The sequence below is a fragment of the Cottoperca gobio genome, chromosome 11 (genome assembly GCF_900634415.1).
Source record: "Cottoperca gobio chromosome 11, fCotGob3.1, whole genome shotgun sequence".
NCBI classification, from domain to species: Eukaryota; Metazoa; Chordata; class Actinopteri; order Perciformes; family Bovichtidae; genus Cottoperca; species Cottoperca gobio.
Window position 1 is genome coordinate 8,535,542 of NC_041365.1, and position 25,262 is coordinate 8,560,803.

At 40.0% G+C, this 25,262-nt stretch overlaps 1 protein-coding gene across 1 annotated transcript in view; it reads right to left on the bottom strand.

The window, feature by feature from the left end:
* The window catches only part of LOC115015839 (CUB and sushi domain-containing protein 3-like), a 310,217-nt gene that overhangs the window by 28,017 nt on the left and 256,938 nt on the right, over positions 1-25,262 (bottom strand). The window contains 21 exon segments of the mRNA XM_029443438.1: positions 139-312; positions 2,155-2,349; positions 2,801-2,986; positions 4,037-4,225; positions 6,812-6,958; positions 7,161-7,349; positions 7,493-7,606; positions 7,849-7,929; positions 10,959-11,104; positions 13,855-14,032; positions 15,131-15,319; positions 16,161-16,370; positions 16,651-16,767; positions 17,347-17,416; positions 17,969-18,087; positions 18,184-18,288; positions 20,104-20,200; positions 20,715-20,839; positions 21,153-21,356; positions 21,574-21,669; positions 22,131-22,244. Coding sequence (XP_029299298.1) covers positions 139-312; positions 2,155-2,349; positions 2,801-2,986; positions 4,037-4,225; positions 6,812-6,958; positions 7,161-7,349; positions 7,493-7,606; positions 7,849-7,929; positions 10,959-11,104; positions 13,855-14,032; positions 15,131-15,319; positions 16,161-16,370; positions 16,651-16,767; positions 17,347-17,416; positions 17,969-18,087; positions 18,184-18,288; positions 20,104-20,200; positions 20,715-20,839; positions 21,153-21,356; positions 21,574-21,669; positions 22,131-22,244 — 3,045 coding nt within the window.

Consider the following 25,262-nt stretch of genomic DNA (forward strand, 5'->3'; position numbering starts at 1 on the left):
CCAAACCCTGCGTTAATATTCTTTACGCGTTATTTTTTCTGTGATTAATTAATCGAAATGAACGCGTTAATTCGACAGCCCTAATATATACACATGTATATTTGTTTGAATATAATACCAGTTCTAGTAATTGCATACCTAAACATCGTGTTTCCACTCCACTCCAAAGCCCAGATGACAGGCACTCTCTGACAGCTGACCCCACTAGCATGAAGCCAGCATCGCAGGTTAAGATGGCCGTAGCTCCAAATGTTGTCTGAGTACCAATCTTCTTCCCACTGGGCGGAGGTGGCTGCTCACCACAGGATATGACTGAAACACAAAGGCAGACACAAGCAATTTAAAAGCACTCGTGCACCAATTTGCTACCAATGCTAACGAGATGTTCATCACACACATTGAGTGGCAATTCTTTTCTTTCTTTCCTACTGGTGAAAAAAATAACAGTAACTTTCCAAATGTCACAGATTTCTTTAAAGTAAAATAACATTGATTCAAAATGTCAAGGAAACCCCAGGCGTCAAATAACACATGAGGAAAATGTCAAGACAACTCTTTCAGGTGAGAGCAGGGATTGAAATATGTCATGTACAGTAACTCAGTCATCACTAGATTTAATCAAATCAGTAATGTACTTCTTTTGTGCACAAGCCAGTTTTCATGCTGTTAGTTTCCACATGTAACTCTCAACAATATAATTCAGATGTTTTCTCACATCAGTTATTCAAACGGTTCATACTATAAATGCCAATGGTATTATCAAGCTGCCAGATGTCAGTTATTTCTTATCATGGCTCACAAACTTATTATTATTATTACCTGATTATTATTAGTACATGAAATAATCAGAGAATATGCTGAGGGCACTTTAGGGTTTGCCTTTAGAGGAGTGCGCTTGTTTGCTTTTTGGCGAAGAGTTAGATGAGAAGATTTATATCAATCTCATATCTGTCCATTAAATATGAACAGCCAGCAGCCGGTTAGCTTATTTTAGTACAATAAATGGAAAAAGCTAGCCGTAGTATTAACAAAGAATAAATAAGGAATAGATTTGCAATACAAAGTACAGAATCTAAGTACTAAATATAAGCAATATCAAGTATAGCACCATAACGACACATACAACTAACGAAGCAGCAGCAGCAGCAGCAGAAGTCCAGTGCTTTATGACGGATATGAAGAGATGACATGTGTGGTTGGTGTAGGAATACTGCACATAATCAGTGGCTTGGAGTGACATGTTAGTAAATATTGCACGTGCTCCACTGATGGCAGCACATCAGTCTCGTCAGTGAGGAGATGTCTGAGTTCAGTAGTGTCGCAGCTTTGGGAAAGAAGCTGTTTTTCAGTCTATTTGTACTCAAAAGGCAACAGAATCCACCTGCCAGCATCTCTAAAGCTCACTCATTATAATATTTTAATATTTGATTTGTTTAATCCATGCAGAAACCAAAGTGTAAAAACAACTATTCAACATTTTACGGGGGATTATGTGCCGGACTATTTCTTAGCTGGGATCACTTGTCAGGATTCCAGGAATCCAGAAAGTAACTGTACAAAGCTGTAATAAACCCTCATTTGTTTGAAAGGCTTGTAAGAATAAATGATTCCCATTATTATGTACAGTAAATGGATCAGAGTAAAAACACAAAAAAAGTAAACATGACTTTAAGTTGATGCATTAGGGTTCTGATAGTTGTTCCAAAGTGCAGGAGTCAGCTAATATGCTCCGCTGGAGCTGAGAGCTGCTGGAAGTGCTGAAATCTTTAACGTAAACTTAAAACCTATTCAGCTGGGCTTTTTTCAATCAAAAAATGTTGTACAGACATTATTTAATTCACTTGTTTTAACTTGTAAATTTGTATTTTATTGTATTAATCTAGTTTTTATTTCACGCTCTTTTACAACTCTTTTTTTTTATTATTATAGCTTTTAAATAAAACAACTTTTTTTTATATAATTGTTATTGTGTCGTGTGCATGGGCCTTAAATTATTGAATTATTTTGGTCTTTTCTGTTGTTTTAAACTGTCTAGTCTTATTTTCGGCTTATATTCGGCCTACTTTACATACGTATAATAGATTGCTGATTCATTGCCGATATTGTTTTTCAGGTGCAGTAGTCATTAAATGATCATATGTTTTCGTTACTCACCCTGGCAGTGCGGCCTCTCATTCCTCCAGCTCCACACGCCAGTGGCTAAACACTGGATGTGGGCGGGGCCTAATCTGTAGTATCCCGGATCGCAGGTGAACACGATGCGAGTTCTGTATTCGTAGTGTGAGCCGTTGACAATCCTCCAGCGGCCGTGCTCTAAAGAAAATGACCCGATGCTGGGACACACCACCACTACAGAGACAGACACAGTGTGGAGAGAAAATAAAACACACATTAAAATGTGCTACCATTACAATTAATTACCATTTTTAAATAGTGTTACATATTAAATAGCAGGCTGAGAGTGGGGGCAAGCCACTGTAAAATATCACACAGATGTACAAAAATTAGGCCATTTAAATAACGTCAAAGCCAGAAATAGCTGCCACTCATAGCGTATAGTGATTATGTGTTGCTTACAAACTAGTATCCATCTCACTCAGTGGGAAATACTAATCATTGATTGAACAATGTAGTATTTAATGATAAATATTTAGATTTTTTTGTAACTGATGAAAATGTCCCTCGAGTGTGATGTTTACATTAATGCAGCGCTATTAAGTATGTCAAAATTCATAACACTATCACATTTGGCCTTTATGTTGTTTATATTGCATTGATATCTACGGTAAGTGTTACTAACCAGAACATCGTGGTATCTTATTGTGGTTGCTCCACATCCCATCCGGCTGACAGATGGCTGACGTCAGTTCTTTACTTGAGAGTCTGAACCCGTCGTTACAAAAATATGAAACTCTTGTTCCGACAGAGTAGTCGGCTGTTAAAACGCCGCCGTTTATAGGAGCCTTGGGTGCCCCGCATGAGACAGCTAGGGGAAGACAGATACACGGTGGTTAAGAACAGACAACATGCGAACATACACACACACACTAATGCACACTTATGTCTGTCAGGAAGCAGGTTTGATGTCTGCTTTGTCTGAAATGTTTCTGGGGATTCAAAGCCACTCAGTGAATTGTACATTTGTAAACAAGCTCGCATATTTTCTTCAATGAAGCCATCAAACTAAAAATATGAAAATGAAGAGACGCTTCTTCTTCAGTTCCAACCAGTTCTAACAAAATACATCCATCTTGCAAAGAAAATGCTGCTCCATAGACCACACTGGTTTTAAATAGACTGGTTTGTAGAGCACCGCAGCGTGTAATTACACAGTGTCGACAATCTGCTATACATCCTTCATTTGACTTTCTATCAATACCAGCTACGAACTGTGCCTTCCTGCGGGTATTTGATGTGTAGGGGTAAGACACTAGCAAGTGCAACATAAAAACCTCTTTGTAGAACATATTTTAGTATATTCTGAGAATACACGTAAGAGATAGGAAGAGAAAGAAACAGGTTACCCATTCAGTGTTCAACGAAATAATACGGTATCATTGATACCAAATGAATATCAATGATATGTAGCATTCACAAGCTCCTTCATATGAACCGTGCCTCTGGCATTTTACTCAAAGGAATGAGGAGTTTGTTTACTGTGGAGCAGAAAGAATACATTTTGGAGGAGGGAAAAAAGTTTTCAAGGTTTTATAGCATAGTTGTGCTTTCTACTATAACCTACATTTGTTTTGGCAATTCTATCAATGTTAGCTTCATAAGCTACACGTCAAGTTAGCAACAAACTTATGTGATTGTCAAAATTGTTTAGCTGACCAAAATGATTGTATTGGTCATTAGTATTCCACTTACATGATTGATGAAATGACAGAATGTATTTCATCTTTCAGTTGTTACTGACAAAAGGACTATCTCTTTGCTCCAGGGAAATGATGTTTGTTATACTAATGAACATCACATGTGCATAATACTTCAGCACGCTTGCACACACATTCCACACACGGTCAAACAAACACACCTTGACACGCAGGTACAGGAGAGTCCCACGCGTGGTAGCCGCGGAACGTGCGCCGGCAGGTTGCTGTGGCGTTGCCTACGAGACGGTATCCACGGTCGCAAGCCCAGCGCACCATGCTGTTAATGTGGCCGCCGCTCTGAGATGAAATAGAGCCATGGAGCGGAGAGTCGGGGGTTGAGCAGTACAGCGCTAGAGTGGAGGAAACAAAAATAAAAGCAGATCTAAGATTTGAAATGAATTCACATAGGGTGGTTCACTGTCGCTTAAACAGGAAGTAGAAAGTTAAACAAGCAAACAGGTACTTTTTACTACTACTATACAGTACTATTATATAAACATGCTATAACTACAGTACTATGTTGTTATCATATCATTGAACAGCGATTATTACTTAATCCAACAGACCAGGAAAACTAATGTTTATGCCTTCAGATCAGAATTTATTTCAGAATGCAGGTTTGTAATATTATAACCATTACCAGTACTGTAAAGTCTTTACTGTAAAGGTTTACTGTTACTGTTACATTAAAGTCTGTTATAATTTCCTTGCATAAATATGAGTCACTACTGTAAGAGGCACAGGCGAAATGGATTTATAGCAAATGTATCTCGTTTGTGAGTGCATCATAATTATCATTATAATTATTATAACGACCTCAATTATAGCTTCAATTGTGCATTTTAAAAAGTGCTATTTTAGGGATGAGATAGAGAAGGATGTCATCGCTCCAAGTAAAATATCTCAAAAACAAGTGTTGGGCTAAACTAAACCAAAAGTTCTGTGAACAGAATTATTAACGATCCCATTCATAATGATGATTATACCTTTCCAGCATGTCTTAAAATCCAAGTGTTTCAGCTAATTAGGATCCATCTGACAAGCTGTATGAATGCTAAATAGGAAAAATAATAAGTCTCTCCTGGCAGAGCTTTTCGATCAAACAATCAATGAGTAGAGTTACAGTAGATGTCAGACATTACCGAACACGCTGCCCACCAATCAATGGCTATATGCAATTTTATGAAATATTCTTACACCAAGAAATTAATGCTTTACTCTGGACAATATTGTCAGCTGCGGGCAAAACCAGAGGGAATCCTGCTGCAACTGCCAACACGCCGGCAACAAGTTAAACATAGTCTTAGTTTGTCTGTTGTTTATAGATTATTCTCTCTCTGTCTGTCTCGGTATCTCAGACAATAGATAAGTCCTTATGCAATGATGTCAGTATCTCATATGATAAAATACAACAACAAACCGTTTCATTATGTTCCTCAGTCAAACCGTAACGATTACCCAGGCCTGGGTCCAGTTAGATGTTGACTTGGGCAAGTTGCCTGGTCTTTAACTTTTCAAATTGGACAAGGGCCATGCATAAGTTCTTAACAGGCCTTATTTATTAGTGATGAACGTGTTTTATGTGTCCCTCAGGTCTGTCACTGGCCCAGTGTCATCCGTGGAGAGTCAAAATGAACAAGCCCCACTTAAGAGCCAGTGAGGGAGTTTTCTTCCTTTTACTGTGTTTTCCTTGATTGAGAATGCAGATTCAGTGGATGCAATGGTTTGTCAGTGATTTCTAATTAAAGCTCTCTGACACAACTTATCTCTAAAAGCATTAAAAGTCGATGGCCATGGAAAGGGCTGGTATCACCCAACCGGCATGTACTGTATGCAAAGCTGCCAACCTCTGATTACATCCTGTCCAGGCTCTTTCTCCTTATAGTATTTTGAGATTGATGGCATTAAACTGCTGCTTCAAGGCATTATATAATGCAATACCAGCTTATCTTGTTATAAAGACAACATTTCTTATTAAAAGAGAAAGAAAGAAAACCAAAGTTGGTATGTCTTAATAATGAGAAAATGGTCATTATAACGTGAGAGTTCAATTGTCCATTTGTGATTACAAATTGAGCATATTTTGTTCTCTCAGAGTGGTGGGAGGAGGACGTTGTCATGAATGGCCTGGATTGTGCGAGTAAGAAAAAACAACAATAAGTCGAAGCATGATATTAGCAGGCTTACAACACATGTTTAACAATCCTTGCTGATGCCCACATTAATTACAGCTACCAAAGAAGGTTACTGAGTGTGAGGGTCCTGGGAGGCTGTTTTGTTATTATTCAGCGTATCATTCATCATACAGAACAGTGGTGTTTTAAAGGTTAAAGAAGTGGCCTCCTGAATAGGTATTAAGTGAAAAAGCAAACTGAACAGTAATACTGCACACACACACACACACGCACACACACACGCACGCACACCTTAAATGTCAAATAATGCCCTTGAATGAAGCACTCAAGCCTCATTACCCAAGTGAAGGTGCTTAATGGCCAGCAGTCTAAAGTTATACTTAGCAGGCCCAGGTGCAAGACTGTCTAAATGCATCTGGGCTCATCAGATTATCATCAGTTAACAACTAACGCATGATGCAATTTAATAAACTGCTTTAGGAGACAGACAGAAGTGAGGTTGAATAGTAAGCTGAAGATGAAGAAACAAATGGCATGAGTGAAATGAAGTTATTGATAATGTATATCAACTTTTCTTGTACAGTCCCTCTTCTCAAAATCTCAACTTGAGAAACTTTCTCAATTGTGGCATATACTGTATGTTGAAATAATTATGACGTATACGTTGACGCAACTTAGAGGTTGAACAACTCCTCCAAGTGCTCAGAATGTCTTTCTGTCTGTCTCTGTCTTTATTTCCATGCATTATGATGACATAAAGTAGTAGTAAAATAAAGTTGGGATACATACTTTGGTACTCACCAACATAGCGAATTTTGAAGCCTTTCTTGTTTGTGCCATGGTCTGAAGACCAGCGGACCAGGAACTGGTGACCAGACGTTGTGATGTTAAAGGGTGAAGGCAGGTCACCGCTCAGCGTTGCCAGAGTGGGACTGTTGGCTGTTGGACCTGAGTGAGATCAGGACAAAGTGAGAGGAAAAGAGAAGAGACAAATAAGGAGACAAAGAGAGCAAATGAGACTAATAAACTGTGATTTGTTCTATTTTGGTCATTTGTATTTTTGTGGATATAACTGTCCGGTATTCTTGTATTACTGTATGATCATCTTAACATCTTTGTACTGTATGTCAGAGTCTGTGTGTGTTTTTACCATCAAAAATCTCCAACACGTCAAACTCTCTCTCAGTGTGGAAACTTTCAAAGGTAATGGTGACATTGTATCCTTTTTCTACTGTGATGCTCCATGAACACATTTGGAGGTTCGGGTAGCTTTCTGGCCACCCGGGGCTAAGGATGACACCCGACGAGTCATATCGTACATCATGCGCAGGGCATTGGACTGTGGACAGAAAATAAAGGGAGGAATCATGGTCATTTTAAATGAGTGCGCACTATTTCTGTTATTTTCAATGCTGTCAATATAAAATATTGGACATATTAATCAAAGACATTAAACGTTCCATTGTATTGACATGCACACACCTTGGCATGTTGGAGGTGGTGCATCCATCTGCAGTCTTTCTCCGAGGCGACATGTTAAAATCTCACTGCCAACCAATGAGAATCCAGGATGGCATTTATACCTGATGATGTCACCTGAACGCACACATTGGGTACGAATGATGAGTGATACGAATGATCCATTTTCAATGCAGGACTTTTACTTGCAATGTTGTAAAGTGTATCATCTTGTGCTGTCAAAGACTGCATTTTGAAGTGAATCTACATTAAGTATTGCATGTCTGTATTCACTTGTGAACATTAAACAAGTACAAGTTACAAGTCTCAGCTTTGCTTCATCCATCAAATTGGCTTTGCGGGCAGACAGACAGACTCACCTATCTCCAACTCGCCGTCCTCCATCAGCATGTCAGCGTTGGGCACTTCTGGAGGAGGCTGGCAAACCCTTAATTGGTAGGCTAGGAGAACAGACACAGCAGAGGAGGGGAGCGAGGACAAAGAGAGGGACATTGTATAAGAATATGTGAGCAGAAATGTAGCCTGTAAACCCAGTAAGAAGGGGAAGAAAAATACTTTCCAATGTTTGTGAATTTTACCTGCACTAATGCAAAAGCTTCCAGTTGTCTGTGTCTGTAACAACGGCCCCGAGAGTGAGAACACTCTAAGAGAGCCATATCGTGACACAACCTCTTTTCTGACAATTTTATTTAATCTTGCCTAGTTTACATTCACTTTTTTTAGTTCAGGTGTTCAGGCAAGCAAGGTATGGAATCAAAAACACACCGGCTACACAGATACAGCACTGCTTTGAATCATGAAAAGGAACCGACTTCTCAGCTAGTGAGCTGAGGGCTGTGATCAATATTACTGCATGACCATAGATCACTCACTAACAGAGAGGAAGAGAGAGAAAGAAAGAAAGAGAGAGAGGAGGAGGGGGAGAGATAGAGAGAGCGAGGGGAGTACTAAGGGGGAGAGAGGGAGAAAGGGCTGAGGGCTATAAGTCAGGATGAAATTGACTATGAAAATGAGACCTGCCAATAGTATCTGCTGCTCTCATGCATATCAAAGCCCTGTGGTCTGTGTGTGTGTGTGCCAGTATGTGTCCATGTCTGAGTGATGCTGTGCGTGCGTGTGTGTGCGCGTGTGTGTGCGTGTGTGTGTGCGTGTGAGAGGAGAGGATCACTGTGAGCAGTCATTGATCTCACTAAGCTCCAAGACCATTTTTTTTTATAGCTGCTTCCACATTCATGTCACATTGGCTTTCTCAGTCTCACGTCCATGACAACATTATCCACCACTGTAATGGTCCTCATCTCTGCATGGAAGCAATGGCATTCAGAACCTGGACCCAGAGATAAATAAATAGAGGGACAATGACATAGATACACATCCCTTAACGGTGGATTGATGCTTCCTTTGGGGTTGATTTGGCATTTGGAACCAAAACTGCACTTTTGCAGCCGTCTCCGATGCAAACTGTGACATTCTGAATTTTAGTTGTGTCACTGAAGGACGCTGAAGGAGAAATGTTGAAACTTTTTCCATTATTGTGACAACCTCCTGCTGACGAAACCATATCAGGAATGGCGTCTATTCTTCCTGTATTTTTTAACAATTGAAGTCATCTCAGCAGTATCAAATAGAGTAATCTCACTCACATTGTGTTTACCTTCCTCACCTCTCACTTTTATCTGTCTTTCTTGTTTTCTTGTTGTATTGTCTTATAAAACAGAAGTGAAAAATGATACTAACAACCACTGTCATACATGTCATCCCCTCTCCCTCTTATCCATCATAATCTGTCATTGTCTGCTGTACATCCTCCAATAAAGCAGAAATTGAAAATAAACTTGAATCCATCCGATGGTACTGTTCCTGTGTGAGTGTGACAGCTGACAGTTAAAACCTGCCAACAGAAATTCATTAACAACGTGACATCTGTCTGAAAAGGGAAAGCCTGCTCAAAAAAACAACTTGACATGTTTTCACTAAAGAGCATTGAACAGAAACTTTTGAGAAGAAGCTTCACGAGGGAGAGGGCGGCAGACATACACATATATGACTGAATGCATTTGTTGTGAAGGGTAAAAAGAGAGAAGAAAGTTAGGCTCATTAGAAGCCATACTGTCAAATTAAGTCTTCATCTAAAAATGCACCTTTTCAGGAACTTTCTGACAAGGATGAGGAATATATGCGGTGAAGACCTTGCTTCAGCAAAATATAATTCTCTTTTAGTTTGCTGCATAATGACATGAGGTTCATCTGCATCTATTTTTCTCTGCTATCTTTTGGTTAAAGTAAAAACATGGGATTAACTTTATGAGATTTCCACATTACTATAAACACTAGACAATACACATACTGTAATCAAGTGACACTACAGTATGTTAAAGCTCATAATTACAAAGAGCGGAGATCACACACAACCCCGCTCCTAAACACGATGAGGGTTTATTAAATGTATGGTGTTCTAGGTGCTTTTTAGACATTAGTTTTTAAACAATTGAGTTTATGTCATGCACACATGGGAAATTCTTCAAATGTTCAAGTCAAAAAAAAAACATAGAGGTAAGTGTTTTCACATAACAGAAGATGGATACAGGCAAAATGGACATAGTGGCCAAAGTGTAGAAAGATTGATGCTTGCAGGCAGACGGGCAAAACGAGAAAAAAGAGGGGGGAAAGGTTTTAATCTTAAACAGCAGTTGAAAACAAAGGAAAAATCTGTGCACTGAAGGACCACAGGATAAAGATTGAAATGAAATGAAAAACTGAATAGCATAGACCGCTTTGACATGGAGCAGGAGCAGCTCAGGACCAGCAGAAATACAATCTCCAAAATGCTGTGGAGGGAAGATGACTGGTTTGTGTGTATGTGTGCACGACGGCAACATAAAAGACTCATTGTGAGACTTACTAATGCACAAACCATCACTGAGAACATCGTCGTATGAGTTTAATTGTCTAAATTATTTACTCACATATTTGTACAAGAAACCATCTTGTCCACTTATTCTCTAACCAATCAAATGAGATCTAGAAAAAGGGATTCAATAGCACCCGATGGTGAATCACATATCACAGACTCAAAGATGATAAAAGCTATGAAATGTTGACGTGAACTTCCTGTAGTAGCCATGACAATCAAAACTGTCAATATCCCAACTGTAACTAATATATTATTACTGTGGGAGGCTGTAAAAAAAAAAAGACACCGGCTTCAAAAAGCTCCGGTGAAAGAGGAAACTTCATGAGTCAAAGAAAGCAGGTCTGAGTGGTAATGAGGATGAAGTTGAAAAGAGTCGAACACAACAACAAACAGGTCGATGGCATCGCTGCAGCAGCAACTAATGATCGAATTATAGTTCTACCATTATACCGCAGGACGACGAAGCCGACTGCAGAGAAAGTTAATGAGAACGGTATTTTAACTGAACAAAATGTTTCCATTGTGAGACGATTGATAATGTTGTTGCCGTCTCACCATGGTAACTTAAGACAAAGAAGCCGGCTCCGGAGAAGTCTGAGTGGAATTTGATGAGGATGATGTTGGAAGTCGAGTAGACAGACTCCAGAGCTGTGTTCCCACTAAACTGGCCAATCTGAGGAGATGATTGGTCCGGACCATCCCTACAAAGACACAAAGAGAGAAACACAGGAACAAAGGAGGTAATCAGACACTAAAGACCCATGAATGAATGAATGAATGCACATGATCTTTTTTTATAAAACAATAGGAGAGAAAAGTCAACCTAAAACATCATTTGAATAAGTTACAGCGATCATCTCTGACAGTTAAATGGCTATTTGTGATCAGGAAATGGTTTCTCCAAAGATAGAAACAAAGATAGAAGGGACTTTGACGATATTCATGAGGCAAAAGCTGGACCAGCTCCATTGACTGCGAATGGAGTTGGACATTGTGTGACAAAGTGGCCGAGCCCAGAGTGATTGGGCATGGTTATGGGCTCATCTTCACTCTCAAAACAATCCAAACTACAATGTCAGAAAGCTCATTTAGACATAAAACTTTCACAAACTCAGATTCCACTTCACTTACTCACTTACTTTGTCTCCAGATAACAACACAGTTCAAAGCACAGGCTCTCTCATTCTTGCTTTGGGATGCTCAAGTTCATAAATATTGATTGAACTGTCGTCAGATCATAAGAATAACAAATGCAAGTCGAGTAGGAGACTTGGCTTTAGTTTTTCCACTAATATCAACCAGGTAGTCATGAAAAGTTACACAATGACCACAGAAGGCAGACAGGAAGACATCTGTCAACTTTCAGGTCAGGCTCTACGTGCAATGTCGTGAACATATTTCACCTTTAACGACCGACCCACCAGCTGTCAGACTGGAACTAACCAATAGCTGGCTCATTATCAGAGATTAAAAAGTGTCATCGTGAAGTTAAATGGAATGAGTATTTCCTGCTGTTAAGTGTTTTTGGATGTAGCCAATTATACCTGTCAGGTTATGTAAGGAATCATCCACCACTTCCATTCATAGCTTTCCCCTGCTGATGCTAACACACACTAACTTTTATGAGCACATTATGGCGACATATAGAGAACAGAAAAGGTTTTAGTGTATGAGGTAGCACAAGGTAGCGTCTGTGACATATATGATCCTTACAATGGAATCATGGAGTAAGCCTCCCAGTATGTGACCAATTAGTAGACTAACTGACTGTCAGGTCGGCTGGCTCTGGACTGAGGAGACCGCTGTGAAAATCACACCTTTACCACAGACACTGTGCTCTCTACAGGGAGCCAACTTTGTGGCTGTGTGACTGAGATTGTGAGCTTTTCTTTCGGGTGTTTCTATGCGGTTGCTGTCTTTGCTTTGTGTGAGTTCCACAGTTTGTCCACTTTCCCAAGTGACAGCTGGGTCAGGAACATGCTGTGCCAGCAATTCATGGAAATCATAGAATCGGCTGTGGGTGGACGCCACATGGCTCAACAGTGACGTGATGTGGGAAAGGCAGGCCGCATATGGCAGTTATGAACTATATCGATACACTAAATACATTTATTCACCCAACAAGCCTCAGCCCAGTGGCAACAAGCACTTGTCCGTATTTGAAGCGACTAAAAAGCTGTGCGACTGAAGAGAACAGTTCTCCGATTTCAAGTGTGTTTAGATGCCCAACAAGCTTTCGCATTGGCTGATTGTGTTATACAATATCTATCAGCGGATAACTGATTAATAATTTAGGTCAATTATCAAGCACAAATGTCAAACAATTACATTTTTATTACATTACATTTTTATTTTCATGTAATTCAGAACTTCTCAAAGTGAAGTTTTCCCAGAGGTAAGTTAGACTGAAGTGGAGTAATAGTGGTGGATGTCATTGTGACTGAGCCCACTTGAGTCACTTAGGGATCATTCTGTTACAAGTGTGTTTATTGGTGTGTCAGCTCTTGAGGAAGAAGACTATTAAAGTAATTATATGATATAGTCAGTGTTTTACATCCAGGTGCTTTCTAAATAGAGTTTTTAGTTGAAATAGTTGAAATAGTTTCTTGAGGGCTGTGGAAACGGCAACGCCAGAATCTGGAAGGTTGACAGTACTTACATCGTGACAGGCTAACAAAAGTACAAGACAGACATTTGGTCCTTCTGTGTTGGTCTAAAAATACATGGGAACGTATCTGCAGCAAACTGTTTCTCACACTGCTGTCGTTGTGTTTTTCCTGCCTATCTCTGCCTCTCCATGTCTGTATGCCAGGTGACGTTTTCTAAACTGTTGATCCTGCTGTCTATTTCTAGGAAACAGGCTTCCGCTACAGAGAAGCGGCAGAACAGGGCAACTAAAGAAAAATAGATTGTGCAGCCTATTTATGGTTCTGCTGCCACCTTGTACCGGCAGATAACTATGTAATATGGTATCTAAGCGCTGTTTAAACATTTTGCATTGACCAGATGTCTGCTGTTGCTAATGGCTGCTCTCCTTAGGAAGAATAATGAAGTGAGAAGTCAAGGCTGTGCAGGTGGGGAGAGATCGATGTATTGTATATTACATATAAGACAGACTTGGCGATAGCGTGAGGAGCAGAGGGAGAGAGTTATGGGTAAAGAGAGACAGATAAAACATGACAAGAAGAAAATGATGTCAGAGTAGCTTTATATTCAAGGAGAGACGTCTGTAGTCATAGTAACCCTTGCAGGATTTTAGCCAATTAGTGGCCAGCAATGCAAAGACGTTAAAGAGCATGACATCCTGTGTGACAGAGACAGCAGAAGTTCTCGGCATATATTTGAAACAAATAAGATTTATAAGAAGCGCCACATCATGAGGATGAACAGTGTCTCTTAAGAGGTGAAGATGTAGAAAAACAGGTGAATTAAATAAGTATATAACACCTACCAGACGGTAATGTAGTCATATATGGGCTCAGTGCTCAGTACAGTAAAATTGATGTAAATCCCGTGTCCAGGAGGAACTCTAACACTCCACACACAGTCCTGGAAGTTGGGATATTCCTCAGGGTGACCAGGAGAGTAGATGGTTCCATTTAATGATGTGATGTTGCCGCCACAGAGAGCTGTGAGAGAGAATATTAACAGAATTACACTTTATAAATTAACAGCAAATTTGTATTACCATTGTGAAGCTTTAGTAATTATCTGGATGAATGAGAAAGGATTGGTATGCATTAGTCATATAATGACCACTGGATAACACCTTAATGCCTTTAATAAATTGTCATTACAGTTTTATTTCAGTTCTGCAGCTCAGGTATTCTTCAGGAGTGTCGGTGTTGCTCGTTGGAATATTTAAAGTTTTCTAATTTAATTGGACTTGATTGAGTGTTAGTTCTCTAAACTCTAGCCTAAAAATACAATTTAAAAAAAGAATAAAAATGATATTATTGCGCAGTTACTTGTCATGGAGTCAGGATAATATCATTATGTAATTTCACTGCTGGAAATAAAAACAAAGTGTCAGACACTTCCTCCTCGTGTGCTCCAGATTCATTCTACACTCCCTTGTAACTTAGGATCACCCATTCATTCAATTTACACGGTAACACATTGCATATGTGTGTTGACTTACAAGTTGCATAATTGTAATATTTATTTGATGTGCTTTTTACACTTAGCTCTCAGTGTAAAATTCAATTATTTACTGCTTATACTTGAGTAGAAATATCAAGAAAAATGCTGTGCTTATTTTTCAGAAAACAGTGTTGGCAGCTATGAATAGAAATAATGAATAAGTTAAATAGATACAGCTTCGAGTGAGATAACTCTGTTTAATAATGGAATACTATATTGACAGAGTCTGCAAATATGAAAAAACATTACCAATAATCACAACAGTAATGATAGCAGCGCTGAAATGCTATTAAAAAAAACAAACGAGCGTTGAGGAAGGCCAGGGGAATTCATCAATTCTCAAAAACTCTGGACTGAAAGAACAGTTAACCAGCATACACGTCTGTGTGTGTGTGTGTGTGTGTGTGTGTGTGTGTGTGTGTGTGTGTGTGTGTGTGTGTGTGTGTGAGTAATTGATATATCCTATATTGGCAGAACTAACAGAAATAAAGTGAGTCACACAATGTGTATAGTACAGCACGGGGCAATGTCACATCAAGCTATAAAAATATCAAACAGAGTCATTCTGACAAGTTCAGAATTACCTTCACATCGTGGTAGTGGGTGATTCCAGTTCCTGCTGATTCCGTGTAAACATGTGAGTGAAGCCTCTCCCATCAGAGAATATCCGGGCAGACATTCAAACGACACCGTCATCCCTACGCTGAAATCTGTTCCAATCACTATGCCGTTTCGAAATGGCCGAGGGTCTGGGCAACTCTGGAGCTGGTAAGCTTAAGAGACAATAACCGAGATTAGTCAAAGGAAATAGTAAAACTAAAATAGAAAGAGACAATAAATACGTCAATTCAAACACTTTAATCAACACAAGAACAGACTCAAAATACCTCTGCCTTGTTTAAGATGAAGACCTACTAAGCGCAAATAACACTAACATATCTAATGCCGGAGAGACACAAGAAACAACAGCTGCCGACTTCTAGACACAAATTAAGATTACTGACTTTTTGAAAAGGGTGTCATGCACCAAAGAAATTCATACTTGTTATTTTGATGTTGCCAAAATGATCTCAAACAAATCTGACAGTCTGCCATTTTTAGTCACAGTGACTTTTCACAGCCAAAGTTACAGGAGACAAGTGTTTGCATGACTGAAGAAAGACAAGTGATGAAGAAAGACAAACATTAGTAGTGGAAATAATAAAACTGCTAGTATTCACAGTACTGCTCCTGTTTTAAAACACCTTGGTGGTGCCCCTGTCATGAGATAAAAGGTGTTATTCACGAGACACTGGAATTTGCACATAAATGGAATTAGCCGTAACACATTTAGGCTATCTACGAGATTTGTCATCATAAAAATATAATATAAAACCTTTTTAGTGTCAATCCAAAAATGAGTTTTATGCACCCTGCAATTTCTTTGGCAAGTGCTTTAGAAGCCAAGAAACATTTTTATTGTTGTCTAAAAAAAGTACATCAAGTTATTGTTAGTCACCTCCTGAGAAATAAAGTAAATAAGTAAGTAAGTGAATAAGTAAGTTGTTTTCTTTGCTTAGCAAATGATCCGTGAACACGAGATGTCGGAGATGAGCTTGCAGAGACGACATTTACCTTGATATGTGATGTGGAACCCCGGTTTGTTTTGTGAATAGTCACTGTGGAAGAAGAAGTTGGTCTGGTGGGTGGTGCTGAACAGAGACTTGGGGATGACTGGACCGCTGAACCGGTCAATGACCGAGCCCATCTCCAGCGTTCCACTGCGGATCTCTAAGTAATCGTGGATCGCTTCAGTGGAGAAGTTCAGAAACTGGAGATGGATACCTAAAAGACATTTTGACATTTAAAGCAATTAGCAAAGCTTGACTGACAATAAAAGCATTTGTAGACGCTTCACCTGCAGCCAACGACGTGTGTAAAGGCCACTGACACTGATTGAGTGAGGGAGTGAGTGAGTAATTAAATACATCAGTCGATAAATAACAAAGATACATGAAGGGGCAGAAAGAAACAGACAGAAAACAGGTACACGGTAACAGAGAGAGAACCACACACACACACACACCGTTTCTTACTCAAGTTCAAAGTTGACTGTGTTTCTTACCAAAGCCGACAGGTAAGTTGACTGTCCATGTGCAGTCTAATCCACTGGGGTAGTTACCGGGGAAACCAGGACTTAGGATCACTCCACTTACATCTTTCCTAGACCCACCACACTGGGCTGGAGACACACACATAATGCAGAAAGTAAAAAAAAAAAGGGAAAGAATGGTTCAGTGTTGCAAACAACACATCAAAAGCTTGAGGCTGACCTCACAGAGTACAGCAGACGTAGACTACTTCTCCTTCTTTTAGGACGCTGCTGCTGACTGGACACTTGACTATCTTCAACCTGACAGTTTGCATCATTTTGAATAACACATTAATATTCTGAGTCTTCAATAAATACCCTTCTTGAATAAATTACCATTGTGCAAGTAGATATGTGTCCAGGGCTTGTTTCCCCCTAGTTTGCCTCAGTGCATGCTGATGCTTTGGCATACTCTGCATGTTTATGGCAGACTCTGACTTAGCTTTGCATCAGTTTAAAAGCTTAATCGTATTCTGCACAGAATACTAAATAATCAGCTCATCACAGAACAGCAAATTGATCTTATCAAACGGCTTATTTTACAGAGTCAGGGCAGGCAATGGAGACTAGTTGCATCATTACTGCAGCACGGAAACTTTGCATGCATCTCAGTATATCCAGGCTGCACGTGTGTGTATGTGCATATATGTCCTGTAGGAGAACACCTACCAAGACATAGTGGCACAGGGTAGTTCCATCGTCTTACAGGTCCAGGCATGCAGGTGATATGAGCATTGCCCTAGAAATGTAAAAGCAACCACAAATCAATTATAATTCAACAGTTGGGTCATAATTTGGTTTAAAAGTGTTGTTTATCTACTTAGCAATAATGAGTATTAATACTGTAGAGCTGTAGTAATGCAGAGCTGTATATTAAGCGTGAGGAAGGCAAACCTCTATTAGATCTGTGTACAGTACGCTACAGAAAATAGGCAGACCACACCAGAGACATACATTATTCAGGATTTGTGCAAAACCACAGTAGAGTTGTATGTTTAGTTAGAGCTGGGAAAACCACCCGAGAGCAGGGTTTCCTTCTGATTCACAGTTTAAATAGTTCTTGGTTTGTGCAACCAGGGGATGAAAAGAGTGAATTGTGGCACATCAGAAATGTTGAGCAGCCTTTAATGATTTCACATACATAGTCGGTTTGCTTTGAAAAAACTGCAATTTGTAGTGCATGTGTGTGTTCTATGTATTTGAAATGAATATCCTTCGATCCCTCAGCAGCTAGTAAGAATATGTGCCAAAAACAAACAGTATATATATATATATATGTATTTATTTTTACCTGAAGAGAGTATCCTTGTTCACATGAAAACTGTACGACGTCTCCCACCATAAATCTGTCTCCTTGTCTTATTCCATAGTTTGGAGTCTGAGGCTCTGGACATGACTCCAGACCAATAGCTGATAAAATAAAAAGTGAAATAAAAAAGGTTGTAAAAGTGTCACTCATCATTATGTATATACAGCATATGCCACAGATAAAGCTGTATATGTTACCTGTATATTCCAGGTGAAAACCAGCAGCTGAGACACTAATATCAGAGTTGAAGCTGAGATAGAGGTTGTTAGATGTACTATTTAGGAGAGGGGGGATGGTCGTGCCTGAAAGCAAGGAGAGAGAAACAGAGCAACAGAGGAACATGATCACATTTTTCCATTTTTCATTTGAGGCTTGAAAGCAAATTATCTTAGTTATCTGACAGCAAAGGAAACAACAAAGGCCTCCCAAACCTACATTTTCACTTTTTATTTTTTGTCTGTGAAGTGTTCTTGAAGGAGGTAGAAGGGGATTTTATATGAGACATCTGTTTTATTTGAAACTACTTTTCAAATGTTGGCTTGACCTACATAGCACGGCAAGGGAAAGTACAAAGTAAAAAACCGGGTACTGCAACTACTGAAGCTGGCACCGTGCAACAGTGTGATTCTGTCAGGATCCTTCTCAATAAGACAGTAGGGAATGCGCTTTAATGTAAAGGAATATTAACCTACCCTACTCTCGTTGAAAATGTCCCTGTCTTGGCTTTCTTGAAGTGGCAAAAGTAACTTCTGACAGTAGCCACCTGTGGAACATTTTCTTAGAGGCCAGTTTTTACTTCCATGTTTTTTGTTCAGGTACGTCAGCAAAACATATTAAAGTTAAAGAGACAGTCCTCTCAATGAACAGTGAATTATGCCAATGGATGTTATTGGTTGCCTGTTGAGAGGGGAATTAATTAGCAGACTTTTGAACACTATGCCCCCCTGCTGGTCATATTCAAGAAACATTGTCATTCATTATCATAAAATATTTTTTTATTTTGACTAAATAATAAATGCTGAATGATCATGAATTATTAAACGTGTGAATTTAAGCATTACATGTACAATATTTAATTAACAGTTGTAATTAACCCTGGTTTTATCATCGCCCTGCATATATTGACTCGTTATATGGAAATACTATCACTTGTCATTTCATTGCCAACAATATAACCTCTTATCTAGTTCGCCATAAATATGTCAAGCCCTTCCACAGATTATTTAACACAACTAGCAGATAATCATGACTTTGCTTCCCTAAAAGCAGTATTAGTATCCCCAGAAGATGCTGACTCCAACTTTGGACGGCTGCTTAAACTACACGAGTGAATGAATCCAGAGGAACGCTTCACCCAGACTGAACACATTTTCTAGCACTGGAGCCGGGGGACTTCCATTGTAGTTGCTGCTAATATTTGGACACGCTTATTATTTTTACTTAAGAAAAAGACGAGAAGAGAAATGTAGCTTTCTACTCCATGTACCAGTGACTAAAACATAAGAAAATGTAAGTGTTAGGGTTGATAACTCTTATAGGATTGTTGTATTGTCTGTAATCAGTGGTAAACATGACATAATAACCATGAGTTAAATTAGAGTGTAAGAGAATCAATTAGCTATACGACAACATATTCTCATATGTCTTTCAAGGAATCACAAATACACAGGCAGGTGTCAGTGGGTGTGTTCCTCAGGTCCTGCTGGGGACCAGTTTAGCTCTAATTGCACTCTTAGCAGGTTGGCAAGCCATGTTTACTGTGATCAGGTGGAAGGCAATGCAGTTCTTCGTCTTCTCTAAATTTGTTGTGTGTATGAATGCTTGTAAAGTTGTTGCCTTAAAAAAGTGATTTCTCACTCTATATTCAAATCTGTGACCGGCCTTTCTTACTAAAACAATGTTGGATGTAGTTCAGTAGTGTCTTCTCGGTTAGTCCAAATTAACTATTGCTTTCAATTGAATTCTTAACTGTAGGATTTACCATAAGAACTTGCCAATCTGTTGCAATTTCGTTTCACACTTAATTACTGCCATTTTCCAAATTCATTTTGGCAATGATATTTGTAACTTTCACTATAAAGTAAAACTATAATATAAAATACTGAACAAACTGTTACCAGAGTAGCTGCCCAGTCTTGGTGCGTGGTTGTCGGCACCATCGTAAAAATCCAACGAGTCCCAGTTATGCTCAGTGGCAAAGCTCACAACTTGTATCTGGAGGGACTGGATAAAGAGGAAGAGGAAGACATAATATGTTGTTGTTAACTCGGTTCTTTGTCTTACATAAAGTACTTAAATCGTAATTTAATTGCATCTGATACAATGGTCTACGACTTTGCTCATTCTACGAATGAATTCAGAAAGAAACTAAAACATGAAAATGTCAAATAACATAAACGGAGATGTAAGAAAAAGGCTGTTTGTTACCAAGTCAAATGATACAGCAATGCTGTAAGGTGTCAGTTAAATATTTGTAACAGACTCCATTTTGTGTCAGAGGCATCTTTGCCTTTGTATTTGTCCGTGAGAGCAGTTTAGCTTACACGCAATCAGGCATTATCTCTCACGATTAGATCCTATCTAGTTATCTCTGGATGGTGCCTCTCTCGCAAACAATTCATCCATTCATCCTTCTAATAATATCTTATCTTCCTTGACATCCTGCCTGCTCAGCTTTTAAGCCAATGATACATAGGTCAGCCAGGAAGCAGCGTGTGACAGGTGATACCTGTATTCCAGCTCCTTCTGGAACGGAGACCTTCCACACGCAGTTCTGGTTGTTGTCGTAAGGCTCTGGATATCCAGGCGATAGGATGGTCCCACGACGAAAGGTCAGCACACCCCCACAGGGAACTGAGAGAGCAGAAAGGTGGAAAAAGCAGAGGTTCAAACAACACTTTGTCTGCAAGGAACAGGAAAAGAGAAAGTCTGCTCTACTATCTCCTCCCGCGCAGAGGAGGAGACCAAAAAGCGTGAGGCCTGGGAGACAGCTTGGGCATAGTTAGGCTTAGAGTCTGGCTAGGTTGTCTGCATTTGAGTTGTCGGTATATGTTTGTAATTCTCAAGTGGAGCTTCCATTGTATGGCTGATAATGCATACTATGTTGTTACTGCATTCTGAATAGGAAAACACCTGTCTTCTGTTTAATATCTGGATTTCTATTTACCAATGCATGTTGGCAGGGTGTCATTCCATTGTGCCAGGTTGTCAGGTATAGTCTCACACCGTATGGCAGTGGAGCCATGCAGGACATATCCGGGGTTGCACTCGAACTGCACCATCGAGCCAACTGCAAAGTCATTACCGATACGCTTTCCAAAGCGCGGCTCAGGGACTGAACTGCACTGGGTGGAGCTGGTCCTCGGAACCGCTGCAGAAATATGGAATACGCCACAATCATTAAAAAAGGTTAATTTCAATAGCAATGCCAAATGTACAGTTATTGTCTATTTTGCCCATTTCAGACTTTTCAAAGAACCCTGGAAACCCTGTTAAACCTAAAAAATTTAATGTATTTGTTTGAAAATGGCTACTAATGACAACAATGTCATTTAAATAACAACTTTGGATACTTGTAATTGGCTGACCTTGGTAGACAAAGTGAAATCCCTTAGCAGTTTCAGGTCCGACCGTGGAAAACTTTATCGTTATCTGGTTTCCCGAACTCAGAGGGAGAGACTCACCTGGGGAGAGGGAGACAGAGACAAAGAGAGACAAGATTAGAAAGAAAGATATACAGTTAGGGCTCAGGTCGTTCGTCGTCCGTCCGTCCATCCATCCATCCATCCATAAATCCATCCATCTATCTTTCCATCTTTCCATCCGTCCGTCCATTTATCCGTCCATCCATAAATCCATCCATTCATCCGTCCGTCCATAAATCCATCCATCCGTCCATCTATCTTTCCATTCGTCCGTCCATCCATCCATCCATCCGTCCATCCATCTATCTTTCTATCCGTCCGTCCGTCCATCCATCCATCCGTCCATCCATCCGTCCATCCATAAATCCATCCATCCATCTGTCCATAAATCCATCCATCCGTCCATCTATCTTTCCAACTGTCCGTCCATCCATAAATCCATCCATCCATCCATCTGTCCATCTATCTTTCCATCCGTCCGTCCATCCATCCATCTTTACCAGAGTGGGACCCAGAGAGAGAAGACAGTAGTGTGTTTTGTTGAGTGGGTCCATCGTAGATTTCCACCACATCATTTAGAGATGTCTGGAACAACACAAACTGTCCAAAGAGGACTAGAGACAAAAGGGGAAAAAAGACAGCTACAGAGATGAGTTAACCACACTTGAATGGTGGCAAATTATTATTCCGTGCCGCTGTCTGTGCCTGACCTTCCAATGATAAAATTAACCTGTAATACCTAATTTAAATTGTATTAAGCTGCAGTGTCAACCTCTATTTGAAGCCAACTATTGGCACTAAATTACATATCAGAACACTTAATAGTCAAAACATCACCTTATCATCATCATGCACCAGTCCAACCCCACCCCTCCTTCCCTTGTCAGTTTGCTAAGGTGTATCAGTGTTGTCAGCTAGTGTGAAATGCTGGTGTTGGAAAAAACTATATGTCGGGAGGGCAAGGTGTGTCTTCTCTACAGCTATACAAGCAGGTGGAGTGAAAAGGCATATGACACAAGTGGTAACCTGTCAAACTCATGTCCCAAAACCCATGTTTTACTCTGTTTCAGTATGATGGAAGGTAAAAAGAGTGCTGCTGTGGCCATGAACCTTGACTAAACCATGGATTTTACAGTGCAGCTGCAGTGGCAGGTAGCATCAGAGGGCCCCACAGGAGGTCTAAGGCCCTGTATTTCAAACTAGTACTTTCTGTCTTGGTTGATGATTATAAGTCTTTTTAAGATGCAAATATGTAGGTGTCCTTATGTAAAATAAGTCATTTGGGAAAAATTACATTTATTTCATCCTCAATGCAGCCAGCTCTCTGAATACGCACGCACGCACAGATATATCACTTCTCCATCTCTCCCTCCCTCCCTCTTTGGCCTTAAAGGCTGAGGTGTAAAGGATTAAATCTGAACATTGCCAAGGATATTCGGCTATAAGAAGGTCACTGGTCATAATGTACAAGGCTCTTTCTCTCTGTGGAGTTCTTTTAAAGCATGATCCGCATGTTGCTTAAACATTGCTCTGACTCACAAAGATACCCTGTCTGCTTTCATGTAAAACTCCCTTTCATGTTAAAACTAGGAGGCTACTCGGAGAGTGCAGACCTCCACCAAGGCCGTTTACATAAGTGAAACATAATATGTGTATCTGCCCCGTGACTCGGATCCGCTCCAAAGTTCAATGGGTTTGGCCCATGTTACACCCTTCCACCAAGATTCATGACAAACAGACAAACAAACCAAAAAAATGACCTCCTTGGCAGAGGTAATAATAATTACAAACAATGCAGAACAAAAATAAAAAAGTGGATTAAAGAACTCTATAAGGCAGATGAATCTTATGGTACCTTATAACCATGCCATGGTCGTACATAAGGATGTGTATAAGGGCATGCTGTTGAGTGCTCATAAAAAATGACACGATTCTGCCTGTCAGCAGAAATACTTAAAAGCTCCCACCGTGTATAGATTTTAAGGAAACTAGAGTGATTAAGGTTTCCATCATGCCCCGCTGTAATATCGACAGACCGCAGAGCAGGTGGAGGAGTTCACAGCTGAAACTGTTTCAAAACAGCACAGATTGCAGGCAGGAGGACACACATGAATCAATATTCAAACATGAACTCTTAAAGCATTAACACACACTAGGAATAGCTTACATGCTGTTGAATTATAGTGGAAATGACTCATTTTAGGATAACAAGAAAGAAGAACATATACATACTGTACATACCAACACTAAAAAAGACCAACACAAGCAAAGTCACTCACACAGATAAGTGATCACAGCAGTGCTTTCCCACACTGTGTTAGCCATACGGCTTGTTGTTAGTGAAATCCCTCTGCACTGCAGTCAAGCACACCTGGTAGATCTGTGCAGTCGTCCAGGTTGTAACGTGTCATACAGTTTAAATCAATTCACTGGACTTGTTTATCAAATGATTGAAATGTTTACTGTTGATATGAAAGGCTTTAGTTTCAGCTCTTTACATCAGGTGGAGAAAACCTTTGCATTGATCCCTGGATGTATGGCATCTCCACAGGAGCAAATGCCAAGAGTTTCCTCCACCTGCTGTTAAAACTAACAAAACAACCTGTGTTTTCTGCTCTTTGTTGGAGGTTCATGGAGGTTGTTGTGTTTTAAAGGTGTAATGTGTAAGATATGCCAGAATTGAAACTTAAAACATTTAACTAACATTATGAACAGAATGTGAAGAGATAACAGAGCTGACGTTACGTGAAAGACGTCTTTGTGTTGTGTTGCATGAGATATCTTCTGAGATGAGCAGTCTAACTGACAGTTCCGCTCCGTCCAGTCTTGTAATACCACTTGTTCCTCTATAGGTGATAGTGAGTCAGTGTAGCGCCATGTCTGTTTTTATTGTTTGTTTATTGGATTACAATCCAAAGTGGCAAAAACGAGAAGACCACCTGCACCACCTCGCCTCGTCCTCACAGGCTGCCAGGAGGCTGTTTCACTGAGTGTAGAGCTGTCGGCAGCACTGGGAAACGGCGTAGCTTCAGTTAGCAGTTAGCTCGAGTTCAGCCACAGCACCGGGGAACTGCAGACTCCCTGTTGCTGCCGTCACACAGGTCCACCAGCCCGCTGTGACTGCAGGGCCGGGGTTTGTTCTGGCTGAGCTCAAGTCTCTTCGGCCGCTGACTGAGGCTCCGCTCCTGTCTGACGGAGAAATACTGCACCCTATTTATTTGGAGCAGGTGGCTCGGAAATTACACATTGAACCTTTAACCAATATGTAGGCCAAACAAATGTTAGCTCCTCTCAATCAAAATGTCTATATGGAGCTGACACTCCCAAAGCTGCTACGCAAATATAATGAGACAGCTACCATCAACAGCCTGAGGGAAAGCTGCTATTTATTCACAACACCACAGGGCTAATTGGACATCATATGCATCGATTACTGATTGTTTATAAAAGCTCAAGTCAGACCTAATGAGTGGTTCTAATTCTCAGTCAGCCAATAATTTAGATGTCAATATGTAATATCGTGAATAGGTATTAGAGACATAAATGTAAATGTGCACATCATGAAAATGTAATACAATTCTTGCTTTCACAACACAACCTCTACTTTATGTCCACTTACCAGCTTTTCTGCG